Source organism: Archocentrus centrarchus, chromosome 14, assembly GCF_007364275.1.
Source record: "Archocentrus centrarchus isolate MPI-CPG fArcCen1 chromosome 14, fArcCen1, whole genome shotgun sequence".
Lineage (NCBI taxonomy): Eukaryota > Metazoa > Chordata > Actinopteri > Cichliformes > Cichlidae > Archocentrus > Archocentrus centrarchus.
In genome coordinates this window covers 22,320,052-22,346,405 of record NC_044359.1, presented here as the reverse complement: position 1 = coordinate 22,346,405, position 26,354 = coordinate 22,320,052, and the positions used below count along the sequence as shown (strand labels likewise).

General features: G+C 41.7%; 1 protein-coding gene across 2 annotated transcripts; it reads left to right on the top strand.

The window, feature by feature from the left end:
• Nucleotides 1-26,354, top strand: LOC115792413 (complement factor B-like). Of its 2 annotated transcripts, XM_030746933.1 has the most exons (18): nt 1-139; nt 2,892-3,098; nt 3,177-3,362; nt 11,587-11,763; nt 12,922-13,008; nt 17,150-17,289; nt 18,653-18,797; nt 18,895-19,023; nt 21,105-21,200; nt 21,358-21,492; nt 22,903-23,009; nt 23,275-23,404; nt 23,551-23,689; nt 23,809-23,882; nt 24,342-24,442; nt 25,163-25,292; nt 25,411-25,460; nt 25,989-26,353. In XM_030746933.1, the coding sequence occupies exons 1-18, from the start codon at nt 82-84 to the stop codon at nt 26,160-26,162; spliced, it is 2,265 nt and encodes a 754-aa protein (XP_030602793.1). In that variant the 5' UTR covers nt 1-81; the 3' UTR covers nt 26,163-26,353. The 2 variants fall into 2 exon arrangements, with proteins under 2 accessions (XP_030602793.1, XP_030602795.1); XM_030746935.1 differs by lacking the exons at nt 1-139; nt 2,892-3,098 and adding an exon at nt 10,972-11,418 and having other exon boundaries at nt 3,274-3,362; nt 11,518-11,763; nt 25,989-26,354.

Sequence of the window (26,354 nt, the reverse complement as noted above, 5' to 3'; positions counted from 1 at the left end):
TAAACATCACTGTGTATTCTGAAATAAATCAACAACTCCTACACTCTCATTTTTAAACTGTTACCCAGTTTAAGCATCAAGATGGGATTTTCTATCCACTGCAGTTGGCTTGCTGCACTTTCATGTGCCCTTTGGATGGGTAAGATGCATTTAGTTTTGATTTTAAAATAATGTATGTACAATGTTGCATTTCAGATAATGTTTTTGTCTTGTATTTAAGTTTATGTACTGCTGCAAACTGACTTTTTATGACATAGATAAGAAAACTGATCATGTTCAAATATTTTAAATTTTTCACTGCTTTATTCCTCATCATATTTTAAGCCTTTTCTATTTCTGTTCTGTTCTTTATGCGAATAAGCTCATACATAGATTCACAATGCAGTATTACACACTGAAACATAAAATTTGTAATTCTTGTAATACAAACATTTCACAAAGGTAAATAAAACATGTAATAAACCTCTTGTGGTGATAACATCACTAGCATGATGATTTTAGTCAAAATCATCCATCCAGCCACCCATCCATCCATCATCCATTCTCTTCCGCTTATCCGGGGCCGGGTCGTGGGGGCAGGAGCCTAAGCAGAGAAGCCCAGGCTTCCCTCTCCCCAGCCACCTCCTCCAGCTCATCCGGAGGGACCTCAAGGCGTTCCCAAGCCAGTCAAGAGATATAATCTCCCCAGCGTGTCCTGGGTCTACCACGGGGCCTCATCCTGGTGGGACATGCCTGGAACACCTCACCCAAGAGGCGGCCAGGAGGCATCCTAATCAGATGCTCGAGCCACCTCAACTGGCTGCTTTCAATGTGGAGGAGCCCTGACTCTGAGCCCCTGCCGGATGGCTGCACTCCTCACCTTATCTCTAAGGGAGAGGCCAGCCACCCTTCGAAGGAAACTCATTTCTGCCACTTGTATTCGCGATCTTATTCTTTTTGTCACTACCCATAGCTCGTGACCATAGGTGAGGGTAGGAACGTAGATCGACCGGTAAATCGAGAGCTTTGCTTTTACACTAAGCAGCCTCTTCACCACAACAGATCGCTGCAGCATCCGCATCACTGCAGAAGCAGCCCCAATCCATCTGTCGATCTCCCGCTCCCTTCTCCCATCACTCGTGAACAAGATCCCGAAATACTTGAACTCCTCCACTTGGGGCAAGAACTCGTTCCTGAGCCAGAGAGGGCACTCCACCCTTTACCGGCTGAGGACCATGGCCTCAGACTTAGAGGTGCTGATTCTCATGCCAGCCGCTTCACACTCGGCTGTGAACCATTCCACTGCGAGCTGAAGGCCACACCCTGATGAAGCCAACAGGACCACATCATCTGCAAAAAGCAGAGATGAGACTCTGAGGCCACCAAGGAAGAAGCCTTCTGCCACCTGGCTACACCTAGAAATTCTGTCCATAAAAATTATGAACAGGTCTGTCCAGTATCTTCCCCCGCCATCTGATCCAACTCATCACCAGGTGGTGATCAGTTGACAGCTCAGCTCCTCTCTTCACCCGAGTGTCCAGAACATACGGCCGCAGATCTGATGATACGATTACAAACTAGGGTGTCCTGGTGCCATTTGCACTTATGGACATACTTATGTTCGAACATGGTGTTCGTTATGGACAAACTGTGGTTTGCACAGAAGTCCAATAAGAAAACACCATTCAGGTTCAGATCGGGCAGGCCATTCCTCCCAATCACGCCCCTCCAGGTCTCACTGTCATTGCTCACATGAGCGTTGAAGTCTCCCAGTAAGACTATGGAGTCACCGGATGGAGCACTCTCCAGCACCCTGCCCAGCGACTCCAAAAAGGGTGGGTACTCTGAACTGTCATTCGGCGTGTAAGCGCAAACAACAGTCAGGTGCCGTTTCCTGGCCTGAAGGCACAGGGAAACAACCCCAACTATATCTAGTTGGTATCTCTCAACCTCACACACTAGCTCAGGCTCCTTCCCCACCAGAGAGGTGACATTCCATGTCCCAATAGCCAGTCTCGATAGCTGGGGATCGGTCCACCAGGGCCTCCGCCCTTGCACCCAACTACCTACGATGCCTCCTGCGGGTGGCGTAGGAGGGCGGGCCCATGTAACCTCTTTGGGCTGCGCCCGGCCGGGCACCATGGGCTAATGCCCGGCCACCAGGCGCTCTCCCTTGAGCTCCCTCCCCAGGCCTGGCTCCAGGGTGGAGCCCCGGTAACCCTATTCCAGGCAGGGTAAACTGGTCCCTCATTGTTGCAGACATAGGGGTCTTCTGAACCGTTCTTTGTCCGGGCCCTCACCCAGGACCAGTTTGCCATGGGAGACCCTACCAGGGGGACAAGCCCCTGGGCAACATAGTTCCTGGGATCACTGGGACCCACAAACCCCTCCACCACAATAAGGTGGTGATTCACGGAGGAATCGCAACAAAATCATTTATTCTTTTCATAATGTGCACTTTTAAAGGGGCACACTTTGAATTTTATATTACTTTAGTTCAGGGGTCGGCAACCTGTAATCCGGAAAGAGCCATTTGAACCCGGTTTCCATGGAAAACAAAACAGTGAGAGCCGCAAATACTAGCGGAGGCCGCTACTGGCTACTGTGAGTGACGCATATATTGAGAAACTAAAATAAATAAATAAATAAAATGATTTTATTTTAATATTTCAAGATCACAATAATGTTCCAGTTTAAAACTACAACAAAAACCGAACTGACAAAAATAAAATGCACTTCAACTGGATAATTATAATTTACTTCCTTGAGCCGCACAGAGCCGCAGATTAAGCCTGGATGAGCCGCGGGTTGCTGACCCCTGCTTTAGTTACTGTGTAGTGTTGCTATGTGTGTGAAAAAAAAAAAAAAAAAGTTACATTTTAGGTTCTGTGAACTGTGGAATTGTTTTTCAGGAATTGGGGTACGATGTCATTGCACAGAGGATAATTTGTATATTCAAGGAGGGAATTACACACTGAGTAAGAACCTGAAGACTGGCAGCATCTTGGTCTACCGCTGTCCTGAGGGCTACTATCCATACCCAGAAATGACACGTTTTTGTCAGTCTGATGGCAACTGGAGACCACCACCCAACAGATTTCAATCTCAGAAATGCAGGCGTGAGTGACAACAATGCTTCTCACTTACTTCACACTGCTTGATAACAATTCAGTAACCAGGGTTTTTTTTGTTCACAGTGGTTGAATGCCCAGACCCCAATGTGTTGGAATACGGAAATGTCTTGCCCCCTCAGGAAAGGTACTTTGTGGACAATGAGACCACATATGAGTGCATCTTTGGATTCAAAATGCGAGGCTCAGCCAGACGTGTTTGCTTAAAAAATGGGAAGTGGAGCGGCTTGACCCCAATCTGCAGCCGTGACTGTAAGTCCTGAACAGCGATCTAGTTTGTAATACATAATTATTTATAAAAAATTAGGCAGGTGCATATGTTTGGGCACCCCAAGAGAAAAATTACATCAATATTTAGTAGATCCTCCTTTTGCAGCCTCTAAGCACTTCCTATCTATCCATCCTATCCTTCCTGTCCAATGAGAGTCTGGATTCTGGTTGAAGGTATTTTGGACCATTCTTCTTTACAAAACATCTCCAGTTCAGTCAGGTTTGATGGTTTCCGAGCATGGACAGCCCGCTTTAAATCACACCACAGATTTTCAATAATATTCAGGTCTGGGGACTGAGATGGCCATTCCAGAGCGTTGTACTTGTTCCTCTGCATGAATGCCTTAGCAGATGTTGAGCAGTGTTTGGGGTCGTTGTCTTGTTGAAGTATCCAGCCCAAGCGCAACTTCAACTTTGTCACTGATTTTTGAACATTGTTCTCAAGAATCTGCTGATACTGACTGGAATCCATGCGACCCTCAACTTTAACAAGATTCCCAGTACCTTCACTGGCCACACAGCCCCACGGCATGATGGAACCACCACCAAATGTTACTGTGGGTACCAAGTGTTTGTCTTGGAATGCTGTGTTCTATTTCCGCCATGCATCCCGCCCCTTGTTATCTCCAAATAGCTCAATTTTAGTTTCAATCCACAGCACCTTATTCCAAAATGAAGCTGGTTTGTCCAAATGTGCTTTAGCATACCTCAACCAACTCTGTTTGTGGTGTGTGCACGAAAAGGCTTCTTCTGCATTACTCTCCCATACAGCCTCTCCTTGTGCAAAGTGCGCTGAATAGTTGAATGATGCACAGTGACACCATCTGCAGCAAGATGATGTTGTAGGTCTTTGGAGCTGCTCTGTGGGTTGACTACGACTGTTCTCACCATCCTTCACCTCTGCCTATCTGAGATTTTTCTTGGCCTGCCACTTCGGGCCTTAACTAGAACTGTACCTGTAGTCTTTCATTTCCTCACTATGTTCCTCACAGTGGAAACTGACAGCTGAAATCTCTGAGATAGCTTTTTGTATCCTTCCCCTAAACCATGGTGTTGAACAATTTTTGTTTTCAGGTCATTTGAGAGTTGTTTTGAGGCCCCCATGTTGCCAGACTTCAAAGAAGATGAAAAGAGGAGAAACACTTGCAATTGGCCACCTTAACCCGTTCACATAATTGGATTCGCCTGCATATGTAGGTCAAGGGTCAATGAGCTTACAAAACAAATTTTGTGTTCCAATAATTAGTGCTAAAGGTATTCAAATTAGTAAAACGACAAAGGTGCCCAAACTTATGCACCTGCCTAATTTTGTTTGAATAATTATTGCACACTTTTTGTAAATCCTATGAACTTCATTTAACTTCTCGAATATTACTGTGTTCGTCTGATATATGTATATATTAGGGGTGGGATTCGATTAAAAAAATTAATCGAATTAATTACAAGCTTTGTAATTAATTAATCGAAATTAATCGCATTTTAATCGCATTTCAATATTTGACATGAGAAATATTAATTTAAGTTTAGTTGATGAATGAATACATAAGCTTAAACTTCAAAATTTAGTTTATTTTCCCACCAGTCTACTACACAGACCAACGAAGGGTGGAAGTGCTCCTGTGATAAGCAAACTCCTGAAATTAAAGTTAAGCATCATAACTGGATAGTTTTATTCATTATTAATGTCTCATTTGTTATAGTTGGAAATTAATCATTCTTTCAGCTGTATTCCTTGATGTTGAAATGTGTTATGCTTGTTTTAACAGCTTATTTTGAATTAAAGACTTAAAATTAAACCACAAAAAGGAGAAAAAGTTTGTTCTCCGTTTAACCAGCTGCTTTTACACAGCTGTGCTTCGCACTCACGGTTGCTAGGTGACATGAGCTACGCAGAGGTGACGGCAGCTGATATGAAGGCTAGCTGCTCACTTCCGGCCTTTGTGGTGTTCGTGGGCTCCGAAAGACGTGGGCCGGGTCCTTCGCAGGATGCGGCCCCTAATTTGGACATTGTGCGTCGATATAATCTGTATGCCGGGAACTTGCGCACTGAGAAACGTTCCACGGTGCAAAGTGCGATTAAAATGCGTTAAAATTGTTAACGCGTTAATTTCCCCATAATTAATTAATTGAAATTAACGCGTTAAAGTCCCACCCCTAGTATATAGATATATATACACCCACATTGGTTACAAGTCGACTGCATCAATTTTACCGTGAATGGGGATGGAGGCAACTTGGGTGAAAACTGTAGCAAAGGGAACACTCACCTCCCACCCCCTGCTGGGAGACTAACAACCGCCACGCTGCTTAATGTCCCAAGACTGGTCCATGGATGGAGAAGGGCCTCAGCTGTCCCCACATTGGTTACTGGGAGGTACATGGTGCCCCTGACAACCTACACCAAACAGGAGGCTAGCAGTCCAGCTGGCAAGCCTGACTCTGGAGGCTCAAAGAGCATGGTTTGACCCGAAAATTGCTCAGCACATGTAGTAGCTACCAGCTTCACAACTCCATCCAGTATGCGCACTGCACGGGGGCCCCGCACCTTGACGGTCCCAACCGGGTCCCTTGGAGCTTGCTCTGCAGACTGATGACACTGCTGCAAGGCCTCCACAGTGGGCCCTGGGGCCTGGGAAACGGCAAGTAAATCAAACAATGCAGAACCATATTCTCCAAAAAGTTCTTTATAACAACGGCAGATGATGTTCATCCCGAAAATTCCAGGGGCAGACACCGCGCCAGGAGGGTCCTTCACTACCAAAAATCCCACAGCCGGGTATCACCTTACCACATAGCGATACGCTAAGCTCCAGATAGCCAACATAGGGAATGGCACGGCCATTGGCAGCCCAAAGCTGCAACCAATGACAGGACTGAAGGTGTTCTTGGCCCCAGGGGGCAAAATGCTCCAAAAAGAAACTCTTGGTCACAGTAGAGACCATAGAGCCTGTGTCTACCAGGCATGGGACAACCACTCCCCCTAGCAAAACACTCATCTTTGGACAAGATGACATTAACCCACTCAGCCGACCTTCTATTGAGCCTGTGGACCCCCCACCTGAGCTGTGGCTCTGCAGCTTAGTGGACTTCAGTTTTCCGACTGGCCAGTGGAGGCATCAGAACTTACAGTGTTACACTGGGTCCAGCCATGGTATTAGCTCTGACGTGACGTGAGGCCCGCTCTCCGTCACACTCCCTGGCAAAATGTCCCGGCCGCTAGCACCGCCTACAGATCACTGGACCATTACAAGCAAGCTGGCTAGGCCCCCTAGGGTGTTGCAAAGTGGCCACTATCTGTGTGAGCTGGTTCAGCTGTTCCTGTTGAGGATTCAACAGCTCCCTTAATTCACCTAACTCAGATCTAGAAGTAGGGAGAGGGGCAGGACAGGGACTGCCCTGCACCCAACACTGTAGACCATAAGCTGATGGGAGGGAATAGAAATGTTCCTGGATACCACCTGGGAACCCTTCTCTTTCCCATCTGATCACTTCCCTACGCACCTCTAACAGGGTCGCCATGGGCACCCGCCGAATATATCGCTTTCAACTCCCTGCGGAGGGCATTCTCAGTTACATGCTCTACAAACTGGTCCCCGAGCAAACCGTCTGCATTACGCATACCATCAGTGCTAAAGAAAATTCCTGCAATGTCTCTCCCTCTTGCTGCCTCCTGGAAAAGAAAGCTTGCTGCAAGGCAATATATGACTGAGCATTGATATACAACACTCTCTGGATTGTCATCACCCGGGCTGGGTCCTCTTGCGCTCTGCTAGAGCGAAACTTGATCTCCTCCCTTGCCTCCCCTTCTAAATGATCAAAAATAAAAAAGGCCTGATCAGCAACCAAAAGGTGTGGAGACTGCATGCATGCCTGTACTTCTTCAACCCACTCAGATATGTTCAAACCAGTCTTGCCATTAAACATGGGACATTTACAGTCCCTAGGCACCACCACCAACCGCTCTGTAATTGGGTGGTGAGCGATAGACAAAGCAAGACCAATCGGATCAAAGGGGGCGGCCACAGCCCCTTTAGACCTGGCACTCCTTTCCTGGAGGAGTTGCTCCTTATCAGCTTGCAGCTGCGCAACTGAATCTCTAAGCTGCTGCACTTCCTCCTCCATAACAGGCAATCAGAAGTGAAAACAAATTACAGCAGTGCTAATCTTAGACACCCAACTCATCCCCGAAAACAGATACTGCTGATTTGCCTAAAATAAAAAGTCTTTAAAAAAAAAAAGGAATATACTTATAAAATTATAAAAAAAAAAACAGACAATTTACAGAGCCGGCTCTCTACCTCACAGGTGTTTCCTGCCGACATACGCCAAGAATGTGATGATGCAGTCAAGGTTTGTCTAGATGTGTTGCTGCGACAACGCAACCTGGGGGAATTTCGCCCCCAGGAAATGTTAGATTAATAAATAAATTGATTTAATTTGCATTAAAGACTAGAGGTTCGAATAATACACGATGGGAGAGAGAAGGTTTAAAGATTAACAAGATATTTTGTTTAAACAATGCAGTTAAAAGAAACAAAACCATAAAACATAAAATAGCTTGGTTGTAACAGTACTAGTGCACAAACTGGAAAACTCAAAATAATAGCTGAGCTGGACTTAACGGCAGCAGGGGGCCTTTAATAGAAAGGGAAGAAAAACTACATCACATGCCACGCCACGACCCAAAGTACTGCACAACAACAAACATGAACAGAAGAGGAAAGAATCCCACCACCAGGGAATGGACCACCCTGCCACTGGCTCGTCCCTCTTGGCTCGCTCAGCTCTAAAAAACACAAAACAGAATTAAAATACACACAACTGGGCGCTACAGTCATAAAAACACTTTGTTGTGAAAGCCGGAACAATTAAAAACACTAAAAAGCAAAAAAAGGAAAGAAACCCAGAAAACCCAAGAAAGCCAGCATCTGGACCCCTAAAAAAGGACAAAGAGAGTAGCAAAAACCAAACCAGGTAGTGTGGTGAGTCCAAACGTCACAACACAGGATGGCGACAAGAACCCGAGTGTCTGCAACCTGTATCAAAGACCAAGAAGCAGTGGAATCCCCCGTGCCAAGGCAGAAACATGCAGGAAGGTCTCCATCAGCACCTGGGGCCCTTGCCAAGACCAACAGAGGCCAAGAGCACAATTTGGTCCCACCCAGGCAGCACGGGCACCCAGAAAAGGAGCCCAAAGCACCACACCAACCAAGTGACAGTGAATAGACCCAAAGAGGGGCGTGATTGGGAGGAACAGCCTACCCAATCTGAACCCAAATGGTGTTTTGTTATTGGACTTCTGTGCAAACCACAGTTTGTCTATAATGAACACCATGTTCAAACATAAGGATGTCCATAAGCCCACATGGCACCAGGACACCCTAGGTCCCAGGTCGATGATCAATTTTGTAATCGTATCATCAGATCTGCAGCCATATGTTCTGGACAATCATGTGAAGAGAGGAGCTGAGCTGTCAACTGATCACCACCTGGTGCTGAGTTGGATCTGGTGGCGGGGGTGGAAACTGGACAGACCCAGTGCACCTAAAAGTGTCATGAGGGTGCGCTGCCCAGAAGCCCCAGTAATCCCTGAACCAGATGGTGGTCACCAGAGGTGAAGGGAACGATCACACTGAAGAAGGAGTCTTATCCAGTTTGGTTAGCCCTTGGGACTCCGGAGGCAGCTGATGGGTACCAACAGGCCAAGCGGAATGTGACTCGGGTGGTGGCCGAAGCAAAAACTCAGGTGTGGGAGGAGTTCAGTGAGGCCATGAAAAAAGGCAGCATCAAAGCGATTCTGGCAAACCGTCAGGTGGCTTAGGAGGGGAAAGCGGTGCTCTACTACTCACATGGCCTATAGTGCGAGAGTGTCTAGAGTGCTACTGACTTGAACTGAGGCTATTGTCAGGCAGTGGAAGGAATACTTTGAGGACCTCCTTAATCCCACTGACACACCTTCTTTAGTGGAAGCAGAGTCTGGGGATGAGGGAGATGACTTGCCCATCACTGGGATGAGGTCAATGAGGTTGTTAAAGAGCTCCATGGTGGCAGGGCCTCTGGGGTAGATGAGATTCGCCTTCAATTCCTGAAGGCTCTGGATACTGTTCTGCTGTTGTGGTTGACACGCCTCGGCAACATCATGTGGAGATCTGGGCTGGTGCCACTGGATTGGAAGACCGGGGTGGTGGTCCCCATCTTCAAGAAGGTAGAACTCTCGGGGGATCACACTCCTCAGCCTCCCCGGTAAGGTCTATGCCAGGGTCCTGGAAAGGAGGGTCCATCCGCTGGTCGAACCTTGGATTCAAGAGGAACAATATGATTTTCATCTGGGTTGTGGAACACTGGACCAGCTCGTTATCCTCTCGAGGGCATTCGAGTGTGTGTGGGAGTTTGCCCAACCAGTCTACATGTGCTTTGTGGACTTGGAGAAGGCATTTGACCGCATCCCTTGGGGTATCCTGTGGGAGGTCCTGCAGGAGTATGGGGTGTCTGGCCTATTGTTACAGGCCATTCAATCCCTGTACAACTGGAGTGAGAGTTTGGTCTGTATAGTCAGCAATAAGTCGGACTCATTTCCTGTGGGTGTTGGACTCCGCCAGGGATACCCTTTGTCACTGATTCTGTTCATAATATTTATGGACAGAATTTCTAGGCATAGCCATGTGGCAGAAGGCTTCCTCCTTGGTGGCCTCAGAATGTCTTCTCTGCTATTTGTGGATGATGTGGTCCTGCTGGCTTCATCAGGTGATGGCCTCCAGCTCGCAGTGGAACAATTAGCAGCCAAGTGTGAAGCGGCTGGTATGAGAATCAGTGCCTCAAAATCTGAGGCCATATATTTTTTCTTTATTTATATAATATGTGGAGTCTATGTATTTATGATTCAAGTTTAAATTATAAATTATAATAATTTATATATATATATATATATATATATGGGTTAAGAAAGAAGAGAAGAAGAAAGAAGAAAGAGCTTTATTTGTCACATACATATACATGCAGTGAGATTCATTCTCTGCATTTAACCCATCACACACATGGAGTATGTAGTACACACAGCACAGCATGGAGCAGGGGGCCGCCAAGGGGCGCCCGGGGAGCAACCTGGGGGGGTGGGCTTGCTCAGGGACCCACAGTGATGCCAGCCCGAGGATTTGAACCAGGGTCCTCTCAGTGATGAACCCTCATCTTCTTCTCCCCTAGGCCACCACTCCCCTTTTAAGTGACAAGTGTGATGCATTAAAATGAAGGCAGGTGAGGTAGGGGAGCATGAGGCGGGGGGCCCAATCTGTAACAATATGAACAATTGATTGGTCATCCTAAATGAGGTAATTCTCTATAAGCCCAGTAGATGGCGCATGTGCGTTATAGAAACTCAGTGTTAACCGATACAGGTAGAAGAAGTTGTCGTTGTTGTTGTGAGCGCAGTTCAGTGTGTACGCCTGTTAGATGAGTGTGCAAATAGCTTAAAAGATAAAGCCCGTTCTCTTCAAGTACCTGTGTGTTTATTGAAGAACCCACAACACAAATGAAACACAATCCACATTCCTTTATATGGCCTGACTCACTATGTGACCTCACATTACCAATCCAGCCTGCTCCCAACACCACGTCAAGGTAGTTCTAAGAACAGATCAAGGGCAAATTGGAAGCAAGAGACCACCAGGAGATAGAGCAACCGAGGAGAGGGCCAGAGGGAGGAGTCACACCCGCTACGTATGTGGCCAGGCTTCGCTCAACCAATAACCTGGAGGTCATCTCATGCTGGACAAAGACACCATGGTCAACCCCTGGGCATATCCCATTTTGACCTCGGGACTTCCTGGTAATACTCAGCATAGATTTTCCTGTATACTATGCCAGCCACTTGGTTATGGCATTCAATGTATGTCCTGCCTGCTAGCATCTTGTACTCTGCTGTTATGTGCTGGATTGTCTCGGGGGCATCTCTGCACAGCCTGCACCTGGGTTCTTGCCTTACCTGGGAGTATGGCTCCAGCAGATTCCAGAAATGACATCCAAGATCTCTATATATATATAGGTATTTGCATTCAGTTCAAACCTTCCATTTGTGAAAAACATTTAAATATTGTATTTATAAATTACTTAAGGACTCATCACTTGTCTTCTTTTTTTTCAGGTATAAGACACACACCCATTTGAGGCTATTGTATGACTTGTGTTTGGTGTCTTTTCATTTCTGGGGAAGCTGGGGATCATTGTGCTGATCCTGGTATCCCACCAGGTGCCTCAAGAGTGGGGAACAGTTTTGGAATTGATGACAGGGTGACATACACCTGCAAGAGCAACCTGTTTTTGGTGGGCTCCAATGAAAGAGTGTGTCAGGAGAATGGCCAGTGGACTGGTGAAGAGCCAGAATGCTACTGTAAGAGTGACACCTACACATGCTAACATGTTAACACTCTGTGCCATGGTTTTAGCCAAACCTTTTACTTGTATTTTCAATTCTGGTTGTGTGATATACTACAGTGGGGAAAATAAGTATTTTTTTCCCCACCTACAAAGAATAGCGAGGTCTGTCATTTTTATCATCTGTACACTTCAACTGTGAGAGACAGAATCTAAAAAAAGAAAACTAAATCCACAAAATCATTAGATTGTATGATTTTTCAAAAAATAATTAATTTGCACTTTATTGCATAAGATAAGTATTTGATCACCTACCAACCAGCAAGAATTCTGGCTGATTCTGTTAGTTTTTCTTTAAGAAGCTCTCCTATTCTCCACTGTGTAGGTTCTTAGTCATCCAGGTCATAGTAGTCTCTGGAGCTTGAAAAATGGGTGGCTGGCCTTCATTTTGTTTCTTGAAGATGTTTCACCTCATTCGAAAGGTTTCTTCAGTTTACAAACCAAAAGGTGGAAGACCCAGCTATTTAAACCCCAGTGGGCGTAGTCCCGTGGAGGTGGTTGTGACCCAGGGAGCTGTAACTCAATGTTGCCCAGTGTCAGCCCCAAAACCTCAAAGATCTGGAGAAGATCTGTATGGAGGAGTGGGCCAAAATCCCTGCTGTAGTGTGTGCAATCTTAGTTAAGAACTACAGGAAACATCTGACCTCTGTAACTGCAAACAAAGGTTTCTCTACCAAATATTGAGTTTTGTTTTTCTATTGTATCAAATACTTATTTCATGCAATAAAATGTAAATTAATTATGTAAAAATCATACAGTGCAATTTTCTGGATCTTTTTTTAGATTCTGTCTCTCACAGTTGAAGTGTACTTGCAATGAAAATGACAGACCTCTCCTTTTTTTGTAGGTGGAAAACTTGCATGTATCAAATACTTATTTTCCCCACTGTATGCCGTTTCTCTTTTTAAAATGTCTCATGGGTGGGACGCCAGTGACGGAACATGTCCTGCTGTGACTTACTAGCTGGTTAGGCAAACAGATTCTACAGATGCATACTGAGTGGCTCGTAAGGATCACGTGTCCTGTTACAAGGATATGATCCCTCACCAGCTTCCCACCTATAAATGCTATCTTCTTTAGTGTCAGTATTATATTGCAAATTTACTTCTTGCAGACAAACACACCTTTGACACATCGCTGGAGATTTCAAAGGCATTTGGCCATTCAATTAAAGAGACCCTAATCACTTTAGAGTCTACTGGTAAGTTCTATCTCAATCTGATTATCACTTATTGATCAACAAGACACTGGACACTATATTAGGTACACATTGCTAGTACTGGGATGGATATCCTTTTGTACTCAGAACTTCCTTAATTCATCATGACACTGATTCAGCAAGGTGCTGGAAACATTCCTCAGAGATTTCAGTTCATAGTGACATGTTAGCATTACACAGTTAACTGCACTTTTGTTGGCTGCACATCTTCACCACATTCCAAAGGTGCTCTATTGAATTAAAATCTGGAGACTGCAGAGGCCATCTGAGTACAGTGAACTTATTGTTGTGTTCAAGAAAACAGTTTGACATGATTTGAGCTTTGTGACCTGGTGGATTATCATGCTGGACATAGTCATCAGAAGTTGGGTTCACTGTGGTCATACAAGGGATGGGCATAGATAGGCTGTGGGATTTAAAAGATCTCAGTCATTACTAAGCGGCCCAAAATTAACTAAGAAACTATTCCCCACATCCTTATAGCACCACCACTACCACTAGCCCAAACCATTGATACAAGGCAGAACGAACCCATACTTTCATGTTGTTTATGTTGTTTATTATTCTGAAAATTAAAACTTGATTTCAGAGTCGCTCAAATAAATTTTTTGACAGTCTTGTAGAGCTGGCAAATATTAAGGTACCTACCGCTTCCAGAATAGGTTGGCTAAGTACTGCACCTGCTTCCATCTTCTGTGTGAGTACAGAGCCTCTTTTTTGAACAGTCCAGGTGGCAGAAAAGGCTCCCTTTTTAATAACAGTAGGTGATTAGGGGTTAAAGCTTCAAGGTCATTCAGGTTGTCAGAAGATGTTGTGATTGACCTGTCAGTTATTATTGCTTCAACTTCATATAGTAGTGTTTACAGAGATTCATCATCTGTAGTCTTTCTTTGAGTACAGACTTCAGAATTTCTTTTCCACTGACTGTATTTGCCTTTCCCAACTACTCCCAAAATGAGAACCTATTGGAGGATTAAAAATCCACTCTACTTCCCTTTGACGAAGTGCATCTTGTATTTTTCTTTGATTCCAGTGTTGTATGGCATCACAAAGTTCTAGTTCCACAGAAACAAAATTAGTGCCATTGTCTGAAGGAATGGTAGAAACCTGACCTCTTCTGCAGACAAACCGCCTGATTGCATTTAAGCAGTCTGTGTCAAATGTGTGAGCATTCTCTACATGCACGGCTTTTGTGGTCAGGCATGTGAATAGTTCTCCATATCTCTTTACAGTTGAGCATCTTCTTTTAACCAAAAATGCCCCAAAGTAGTCTGTGCCAACATGTGTGAATGGTGGCTTGTCTAACTGAAGTCTGTCTTTGGGCAGGTCGGCCATTTTTTGTTCTTGCCCTCTGGCTCTGACCTTTCCACAGACACATCTTGACAGAAATTTTCTTGTGATGGAATTTGGAGTGGGGAGTAAACCAGAGTACCCGATTTCCGATATGTGTCATCCCCAATAGTAAACTCATTCCAACGCCCTTGTTAAGTATTAACCCTATACTACGAAACATGTCATAATCGACTCAGTGTACTTCAAAAGTGTCACCGTTCGCATACTTGTGGCAACAATTACCATAATAACCATGTGTTGGATGTGAAGTGCAGTTTCTCAGCTTTCAGAAACCATTTGCATTTTTCTGATAGGACAAACGGTTGTGTAATTACAGTAAATCAAATTTCCTATGATCAGCCATGTTAAACCAGCTGTTCACAGTTAGTAGGGACAGGTAAAGGGTGCCTCAGCAGTGATCGTCTGGCAGTATAGGGTTATAATATATATATGCTGTGTGCATGTTTCAGATGGCTCTCGTGCTGCAAAACTACAGTACCACTGCTAACTGTTGGTCTGGGCATTCAACCAGTGCTTTGCATGCCTCCATTTTCTTGCTGTTGGGTTTTTAAAATGGTACAGCTGATTCTGGGTTGATTCTGGTGAAGGAGTCGCTCTCATGACTTTCAAATTGTTTTGGAGTAGCAGGGGGGCAGGCCAAAGTAACAGGCACCTTATGACCAAGACCTTTGCTGTCCTCCATGGGCGTCACCCCCGCCCACACTCTGTATCCAGGTCATGACCTCATCTGAACTGACAAGTGCATATAAATTGTATTTGTTGGTTCAAATTTTTTTTAAGATGAAGAAAAAAGGAAAACAAATGCAGTCAGTTATGCTCTTATCACATTTATTACTAAAAATATAGAGAAATAAAAAGTTATTGACACGTCTCTTGTCATTTCTGCAAAAAACTGCAAAAAGGGGTAGTTTTTGGCTATAATCCCTGGAAAATTAAATAAAAGGCTTTTAAGGAAGCTATAGATAACCTTACATGGTTCCCCTGGGTTCACTTTTACCTAAGACATTGGATTTTTCTGTCCTAAAATTGATTCGTCACTTTTCCCATCTGTTTCGCTTTTATGAGTACTATCCCCTAAATTTTACTACTTTTTAAAGACTTTCATTCAATACTCCCATAAATATATCAGTCACTATAAATGAACAACTTCTACCATGAAAGGAAGAAATGCCACGGCCGATGTGTTCACAAACCATTCCTTATATGCAATGCATCTCAACAATGTTATGGTTTAATTTTAAATAATTTTGAAAGTTGATCTTCAAAAGTACAGAAGCTATGCTAATGCATATTATTTTATTGTCAAACTTGCCCCTGAATGAACAGCACAGTCGGCTATGAAATTCATCATCAAATCATGCAGACGATCGCATTCCACAAGGCCGGCGACCTTTCTCTCATCTGATCATTAGAATTCTATTCTTGACATTGTTCATGTATACCTAGATTACTCACTTTCAACTTCGGACATGGGCTTGAACCATTTCTTAAGCCCAATCATCTGGTCCCCATGCCTGGCAGCCACTTGTGACAGCTGCTGTTTTCTCTTATTTCTCTTACATGCATGAGAAGCCATGACGGCAGCAGACGATATGAATAGTCACATGGCAGTCGTGAACCAATCAAATGGCTCAGATTGAAAGAATGTTAATATTGCCACGTGCGTCCACATGGCACTGGAAATGGAGATGCGGATGGCGCAAAAAATTTTTTTTAGCAAAATTGAAAAGTAGACGGCGCAGAGTGGTGGAGTAAGTGGAAAATGCGCCTGGCGCCGGCATAATTTGAAAGCTCTGCTAGTGACGACACTCCCTGGCCAATCAGTGGCATGCTATTCTTCCGCGTCACATTTTCGGAACACTTGGAACCCCAGCTGAGTGAGTACTAAAAAAGTACCTGGTACCAGGTACTAATGGAAACACTTTGAAACCACGCAGAGTCAAGTCGCGCTGAGTAGATACTAATGGAAACGCGGCTAATGTTTCATATTAAGCTGCCTGATAAGGCCTGTTGAGTGGAGTCACATGTTGAGTTACGCTATGGTTCGTGGTTCCTACGGTCAGGATTGTCATGGGGTCACCTGAATGTTTTTTGCCCCGTTGGCTACTCGGATGTTGTATCATTTGACCACTGAAAGTCTCCTATGCCCACTAGGTGGAACTGGCAAGTGCCCACTACATGTCATGCTGCTCTATATAATGCCTACACCCAACAATGAAAATTTAACATTCATGGGGTGATGATTTTATTTATATAGCACCAAATCACAAAACTGTGGCCTTCCTTTGAGCTTGAAGCAGTCTGGCCATTCTCCTCTGACCTCTGGCATCAACAAGGCATTTTTACCCAGAGAACTGCTGCTCACTTAATAATTTCTCCTTTTTTAGACCAAAGATGGTTGTGCAAGAAAATCCCAGTAGATCAGCAGTTTCTAAAATACTTGGACTTCTCACCTTTCACCTTTCATTCTGATGCTCAGTTTGAACTTCAGCATGTCTAATGCCTAAATGCATTGAGTTGCTCCCATGAGATTGACTGATTTGTGTGAACGAGCAGTTGAAGAGGTGTACCTAACAAAGTGACCAGTGAGTTGTGCTGTTTAGGTACATTTAAATAACAATAAAAACAAACTGTGATAATGTATGCTTCTTTTAGTTAAAGCCATCTAAACCAGCTCCTCCATATAATGCAATAATACAACTGCTGTCTGTATAATTATCTATCATGAATGACAGTGCTTTGACTTTATGCAGTATCTTTTGTTGTTCAGATGACGTACTGGGGGAGAGAAGAATCAGGATTTCAAAAAATGGGACACTAAACATTTACATTGGTGTGGATATTTCTGGGAGCATCAATGAGATATATATCAATAAATCCAGAGACGCTGTCAGAAAACTTCTTACAAAGGTGAGAAACAAACAGAGTATCTGGAATGATATAAAACCATATATTCAAAGCTTTATGTTTTTTATGGTAAACTGCCACAGTACTTTTGTCGTTCTACAAGTCCTGAATTTCCAGTCAGTCAGAATTTCCAATAAATGCTTGGACTAGAGGTATATTTAGATTGCTTTGCAAATTGTGGGCTCAGTTTAGAGGTCTGAGGGTGTCCATGAGGTGAAGCTACAGATGTCTGTAGATGGATGCTGGCAATATATATGCTGAGTTGTTAAAACATGTTAGAAATATATTAGTTGGAACATTTAATCAGTTACTTGATAAAATTATAGGCTAGAGTTTAATTAGTTATTATTGCTGCCATCTAAACAGTGGAAGGTTTATTTTTGTATTTAAATATGGCATATGGATGTATGCATGAAACTTTTTACACTGACACACTTTAAGCAGCACATCTGCCATCATGTGCACATAACATACACACTAAATCTCATCCACTCTTCCTGCCAGCACAGCAGCCCATTAGAAGTAAATTTCATTATGTATTACAATTCATAACCGTGATTGATACTTCTTGGCATGAGTTCTTTGGCTTGTTGTCAATGCTCAGTACAGGATGCACTTTCTTCTGATTTATGGATCAATTACTAAACAAAATTCAATTCAATTTTATTTATATAGCGCCAAATCCCAACAAACAGTTGCCTCAAGGCACTTTATATTGTATGGTAAAGACCCTACAATAATACAGAGAAAACCCATCAGCCAAAACGACCCCCAATGAGCAAGCACTTGGCAACAGTGGGAAGGAAAAACTCCCTTTTAACAGGAAGAAACCTCCAGCAGAACCAGGCTCAGGGAGGGGCAGTCATCTGCTGTGACTGGTTGGGGCTGAGGGGAGGGAGACGGGACAAAAGACATGCTGTGGAAGAGAGCCAGAGATTAATAATAAATAATGATTAACTAATGATTAAATGCAGAGTGAAGTATAAACAGAGTAAATAAGGGGGTAAATAAGGGGGAGAGAAGAATCAGGATTTCAAAAAATGGGATACTAAACATTTACATTGGTGTGGATATTTCTGAGAGCATAAACGTGGATTATGTCAATAAATCCAGAGATATTGTCACAAAACGTATTACAAAGGTGAGAAACAAACACAGACATGCAGACTGTCTGGAATGATATAAAAGCATACACTCAAAGCTTTTTATTTTAGTGGTAAACTGCCACAGTAGAGTACATGACACCATAAGCAGTCTGAAATGTAAGGAGGTGTTGTTAAGTTTACATGTGTTCACTAAGTTGTGTCAAAAGTTCATATGAGATCATCCACTTTGTATGTAACTGATTTTCTTTATATACCAACAGATTTCATCTTTTAGCGTGACTCCAAACTATGAAATCATCTTTTTCTCCTCTGAGCTCTATGAAATTGTCAACATCATTGACTTTTTGGATGGCAATGCAAACCTACAAGATGTCATATCTAAATTAGAAGAATTTGTAGTTGGTGGTGAGTAAAGTATGGAGCTACTGTTATTGTACTAGTCAGTTTGTTCCTATTAATAAGATAAGTAATGTGTATTTTGTGTGCTTGTTTGTGTTCAAAGACAGAAACACTGGAACAAATCTGAACCTTGTCTTTAAGAAGTTCTTGGAGAAAATGGCTATCATAAAGATTCGAACTGGATTGAAGGATTTTAAGGAGCATCATCATATCCTCATCATTTTTACAGATGGTATTGCCAGCCTTTTGATACACTTTAAACCAGAGATATAAACCAGAGACAAAACCCTATAATTTAGCATAATTTATAGCCCTGTACTCTGGGGTTACAGTGGACCGGTGTTGTGTCAAAATGTGATCATTTGCCAAAAAGTGATTTCCTTTATTTGCCAAAAAATATTTAAAATGTTGTAAATTACTTTTTGGCTTAACATTTCCAAACCACATGTCAAACATATCTCTCGTGAAATATATCATGAAAGCCCATCTGAGCTAGAAACAACACTCCTGTCACAAGGTAGAAGCTACAATCACTGTTTGGCTGTTATTTTTATATATTGTTTATTTATTGGGGTAAAAACTGTCATTGCCATTAAAAATGTCTTTTTTCAGAGCGATCTGGCCAAGAGGACAGCAGAAATTGTAACAAATATAACATTACAGATCTATAAAGATATTTTAATTGGCCAAAAAGTACTGACTTGATTATAATGTAGGTACAAAAACACAGTCATGAAAACGGGTCATTTATTCATTTTGCATATAAGCCCTTCATAAATCTTGCTGACTACATTCTACTTACCAATATGAGCAATGACATTACACATAAAAAAAGACGGAAAAATTGGAAATCCCTTTTTGTACACAACACCAGAACAAGTTCAAATGTGCATTAGTTGGGGTCATGGTACTTCAGTATCTAGCTAGCACTACTGAGTGAAAATAAAGGGAGTAATGTGTAATGGCAGGTAATTTTAGATTCAAGGTTTTTATTAGCTCAACAAATATCAGCAAACACAGAAACTGTGTGCAGTTTGTCACACAGTGTATCTGCTAGCTAAAGATCCAGCTGCTACAGTTCGCAGAATGAGAGAGAGTTTCACTCAGAAATGGAGAAAGATATAAGAAAAAGGGCAGGCGAGGAAGCAGAGTGGTTATATTAAAAAGTAAGGACAGCTTAGTAACATTTGCTAAACTAGAAATTTAAAGCTTACATGTTATGTCCCCATTTATCAGATCTTGGATCTGTATATGATGTGAGTTTATGTTTTCTCATATTGTGAAACATCCTGTAAAACAAAGTGAGGTATGCTAATTTTGTGTTATTCAAAGGCTGCATGAAAATACTGCAGGTTAGTGCAGGATAAACAGGTTAGTTTGCTGTATTGTGGTGAATTTACATTTAAACTCTGTGTTTGACTAGTACACAGCAGTTATGTTTATGGTCACAGTTAGGTTACATCAGCAGAGATGAATCTGATTTTAAACTGATGATAGATTCAATAGGCAGTTCTTGACTGCTTGGTGACCGCTAGCTCAAATCGTTGGACTGGCATGGAGGAAAAAAATGGATTGGAACTTTGAGAAAGATGGAAACCACCTGACAATGCTTCAGAAAACCCTTGGACCGGCATGCAGAGACCAAATTTCACTGCATGATTTGTTAGTTGGCTGTACTGTGGAGAATTTTACAGTAAACCTCTGTGTTGAACTGGTGCACAGTATCTGTGGTGTTCATGGTCAGAGTTTGGTTACATGAAGTGTTGCAGAGATGAGTTTGAATCTAAGCTGATGATGCTTAGATTTATTCACTGAATTCAACCTTTATACCAACTGTATACTGTCACTATAAACAGTATACTGTCAGTGTAGGGGATGGAAATCAGCTAGAACAGCTTGTGAAACTTCTTCTTACAATTTGTTGAATTCATCCACAAAGAGCAGTAAACCTCAGAGCAGTAGTACCAGCACATGTCAACTGATCACCAAGAAAGTCTACTGGAATAATGTTTGCATTCCTATTTAATATTAATTTATTTTTATATAATATAGCATGAGGTTCAGTTAGCTTAGCTTAGCAGTTAGCCCAAAAAAAGTGACAGCAATGTCCTCTAAAGAGCTACTTTAACTTTTTTACTTTGAGAATATGTCAGAGCCTGTACTTTTTCACTTTTACTTGAGTAAAGAAGCTAAATCAGTACTTCAGCTTTTACCAGAGTATTTTTTTAAAAAACAAATATCTGTACTTCTGCTTAAGTAAAGAATGTCTGTACTTTTGTCGTCTCTGGTTAACACATTGTTTTCCCACTGCAGGTGCTTATAACATGGGCGGTTCACCAGCACCCACTGTGGCAATGATAAAAAACATGGTGTACATGGATGAGGATGAATCCAGAAATGACTATCTTGGTGAGCTTTCCATCTGATTTGTGCATGTTTCTATTTTTATAAAGACTTTAATCATTCCTCAGTCCTTAGACTCTTGTTATGTGCTTCAATGTATAATTCACTTTATTTATTTATCAAAAAAAGAAAAGTGATCATGCTATGCTTCATTCTGTTACAGACATTTATATTTTTGGAGTTGGGGATGAAATCTTTGATGAGGACCTAATGCACCTCACAGCAGGAACTGGAGGGCGCCATTATTTCAGAGTGAATACCTTAGAAAATCTACCAGAGACTTTTGATGAAATGATCAGTAAGTTGTGTTTGAAATGAACCATGAAGGCCTGTCGGTTTGTAAATTCAGCTATGTGTGTATTTGTGTGTTTGCATTTAGCCTGACATTCTTCATCCAGCACTAATAAACACAAGGGACACAAATCCTAACCAGAGGCCTGCATGGTTCTCTCGTTTCCTAAAGTACCTGAGATCAGAACAATTACGCTTTATCTAGCCTGACACCACTGATGTAACAGTGATAGAAAAATGATCGTGTAGCCCACTGGATCTGTGTAATGCAGTTTAATGTAATATAATGGTTTCAAGATACTGAAATCCAAACTTAATGTAGCCTAATGTTTAATGTTCAGTCCTGAGTCTCTGTTATACAGCTACACTAAGGCTCCTACTATGAACTACTAGAACTTAACAAAGCTACAAAATGCTTCACAGAAAATTTAAAATGTTTTTTTCTTTAAATCCAATAGAATAATAAAAATAAGAACATAAATAATTAAAACAAAGATCTTACTGTAAAGCTACATGTTCACTTAGTAGCAACCTCTCAGTCATAAGCCCATGTTTTATTGCCCTTTCTGACTAACATGCACTGTATTTTTCAAAATGATGATGATGATGATGATGATGATGATGATGATGATACTTCATTGATCCCACAATGGGGAAATAGAGGTTATGCTGTATTCAACAAGACTTTAAAATGACTCATAAGGAAAGTGTTTACCGAGGAAGCTGAGCAAGGTTATTATAATTAACTAAAACTAAACTGAAAACTGAAACTGGGTGGGAACAAAGTAAAAATTAGATTTTGAAAAATAAATTAAAACCAAGCAAAATGACTTTGTGAACTTGTAAAACTGACTACAGTAAAAGACAATTATAGAGGAAATATTCTTGGTTTTAACTTCTTTTAATTTGGAAGAAATTTATTATCACAACTTGCCTCATGATGCTTTGATGGTCATGTTTATTGAGATTTTGGATGTGAGTCAACTGATTTCAAAAAGTTCTGTTCCTATCAAAATACTTCTATGGATTTTTCTTACTCGTCTCCAGCATACGTCCTCTACACAGGAATACTTAAAAAGACTAAAAATAACACTAAAACTTAACATTTACAAATAACGACTTGTGATTTACAGTACAAGTCATTAGCTGATGAACGTGCGGCTTCATACAAAGATCTTAAATTTTCCTACCATAGATTTAATGGTTCAGTCGGTTTGACCTAAAAAGAGTGGCTGAGTCCATAAAAGCAGAACGGTCACCGGCAGGAAATCTGGTGACCGTTCAATAGGATGCAGGTTTAAGGCACTTCCCAATTGGCTTTATTTTTCTGACCTGGACGCTGCATCCATCTATTATACTGTCTATGTAAACAAGGTTGGATTTGCTAATTTTTATTTATGCACTTCTTTTCATACAGATGCAGATGATGTCAAAGGTCTCTGTGGACTTCACAAAGAGTATAGGGAACCCAGCAATGAACTCAAGAGGAAAATGTATCCATGGATGGCGTTTGTTCATATCCAGGTGACATTTTTGCAGTTTCATTTAACTCAGTAGAGCAAATCTGTTAGAGAACCATCCGAAATCTCACTCGTTCTGTATGACCATTATAGTCATGATAAATATAATTTTTTTGGCATAAATAATTTAATAGGTGACCAAACACTAGAATCATCTTGCATGTCGCCATGCTGTTATACAGAGTAAAATAATGAACTCAATACAAAGTGTGTCTTGCTTCAGTGTGTGCACAAAAATCTATATGTTTGTTTTTTATGTCAAATTTAAGACTGGAGACCACATAGTGAAATGTATGGGTTCTCTTGTGACCCCTGAGTTTGTCTTGACTGCTGCTTCCTGCGTACATGGATCTTTACCTGAGAAAGTCACAGTTGAAATCGATGATGGACGAGGCAAAAGTAATCAAAATGTTTATCCAAATATAACCTTAAAGCCTATTTTATATTTGCTATAGATAAATAATACTTATTTATACTTATTTACTGAACTTTTGATCTCTTGTAATAACATTAATATTAATACACATGATTTTTTTGTTTTGCAGTTAAAAAAGCAAAAACTTTAGTATTTCACTCAAACTTCAGTGTAACTGCTAAAAAGCACATAGGCATTGATGAGTTTTATGACTATGATGTGGCTCTCATCCAACTGGAGGAATATGTTCAAATCTCCACTGATGTGAGGTAAGAAATCATGCTGTGATAATGTACCATTACTTTTGCTGTCCTGGGATTTATTGATAAAACATGTCTTAATGCCCCGTTTGAATTGTTTGAATTGATAATAGTTTTTTTTTTCTCAGACCAATTTGCATACCTTGCACCCTGGAGACCAGTGCTGCTCTACATTTGGTGGATCAAACATGCGAGTTACAAGGTGTGATAACTCTACCTCCATGCTATATAACTCCATCACACAGCTAGGTCTAGATAAATACTAAAAAATATATAATTTTACATAGAGCTGGGTTATGTTACCTAAACAGATCGTAGTCCAGGGTTCCAGGTCAACTGGTGGCCCACTGGTCAAAACCCGCATTCCTCCACACAATTCCATTATTCTTTTTCTCATGGGGGGGGAGGGCATTTCCTGATGTTGCTGTGTATCACCTACCTGCCTGACTGTTCTTTGTTGCTTTTTATTCTTTTCCATTGTTTCTGCAGAAACTTTGTCTTTTGTGAGTAAGAATTTATTAATAACAGCTTACTTTGTTAAATAAAGATGAAAACTGAAAGAAAAAAATGACAGTAGGCCATCACCAAAGACTCCATTGCAGGGGAAATATAGGTTGCAGAGGGGTGTGACTGTATTTTTCGGTGTCTTTGTCATCTATAGAGAAACTTCTCTTATGGAATCGTCTTGAAAGACTCAATTTCCTGACAATGACAAGGAATGTGGTAGACATAAAAGAAGTTCATGCCAAACTTGGAGATAATGTAAGTTTTATATTGGTGAGCTGTGTTGCACATCTGTATTTGTGTATATTGTCACAGTCCTAGGCCTTTTGCCCAGTGTTTTATGTTTTGTAGTTGAAGTCTGTTGTTTTAATTTCTCTATTTTTATTTACATGTTTGCTTACAGTTTAGGTTCTTAGTTTATTAAAGTTTTTTGTTTTTATTTAGTTCCTGATTCCCTTGATCTTGTCTTCCCCGTGTTCTTGTGTTCTGGTGTTCTCTGTGTGCCAGCCTCCCTATATGTCAAGTCTTGTTGTGTCATGTTTGGTCACTTAATGTGTTATTTTGACAGTCCCTTGTACCATGTGCTTTGTGTTTAGTTTTGCTTCCTGTGTGTCATAAGGATATTCTGTTCACCTATCATCCCTCTGTGTATTTATTGTCTTCCCCTTGTCTCTTGTCGGATCCTCGTTGTCATCGTGGCTGTGTCTCATTACTGGTTTCCCCATGTTTGTAGTTAGTTTTCCCAGTGTAGTTTCCTTAGTTTTGTAGGCTGTCTTCTCTTCACTTTCTTTTCTGCCATAATAGAGACTTATTTAATTAATACAGCACTGCCTGCTCCTGAGTCCTGCATTTGGGACCTCGCCTCCACACAGTCTGCTCACACGCACCGTGATATATATAAGCCTGTGTTCTTTATTTTTCACCTAAAACCTAAACCTCAGTTTGAGCTTTGGTTCTTTCTCCAACTCTTCAATGCAGAGAAACGAATGCATCCAACATGCAGTAGGTGTAGGTGGCATAACTCAGGAAACACTGATGGAAGCTGTGACAGATAACTTTATATGCACCGGTGGTCTGGAACCTTTCAGAGATCATATTTCGTGTCCGGGTATGTTTCATCTAAAATTTTATACTCTAACACAGCAACAGTGGTGAGTGGTGAGCATGAGTGACTCATGTTTATTTTATTTTTTTTTTTGTATGTATCTCTGTGTTTCTTGGTACAGGTGACTCTGGAGGTGCTGTGTTCAAAAACTTTCAACATCGCACAGTACAGGTAAGTTGCAACATATCAGGTGCAATTAAAAAAAACTCTGCATTTTAAATTTGGCTGTTATCCCCTGCCATAGACTGCTCCTAGTGCTCTTTGCTTGAATAGGTCCCTGAATGTCCAGTTCTGAATAAAGGCATCAAAACAGCAACCCTTCAACTCAAATGAAGGCAAATCTAGCAAGTAGAGTGGGTAGTGAGCAAAGATTTCGTATGGTGGTGTGAGTTGTCACATGTCGGTGAGCTGACAGTTCTGGGAGACAAATTTGCAATACACAACCCAGTGATAGTTGGGGAGAAAACACAAACAGCAAAACAATTACCAGTGTACAACTGCTTCATGAGGCAACCTGGATGTGAGGGGAAATCAGTGAAATCTAAATCAGGTACTTTGTTTTTATTTTTTAGAGATGAATGAGAAGAACTTGTTGATCGCACAGCAGCAGTAGATCACAACTGTCAGCTTGTGGAAAATATCCATTAATGTAATTCTTATTAAATGTGTTAAATAACCAAGTGTTCTTTTTTTTCACAGGTTGCATTGGTCAGCTGGGGGAATGAGAACGTGTGCAGGTTTGATGGTGTTCAAAAGTCAACAAGGACATCCAGAGATTTCCACATTAATCTTTTCAGAGTTGTCCCTTTTCTAAAGTCTGTACTTGGAAAGAAAGGCCAGGACTATGAGCCACTTGAGTTTCTGGAAAATTAAATACTCCAATACTGTTTTGGATGTATATGATGTGTGCTCTGTTTAAAACACTGTCTCAGTTTATTTTGCTGATTGATGCTTGTTTTCAAAATGCACACATCAGTGCTGTGAGCAGTGTCAATTCTGCTGTTCTGTACTTTAACTCATCTGCAGATATAATTATTCAGAATTCAGCATTTTCTGAAATAAAAT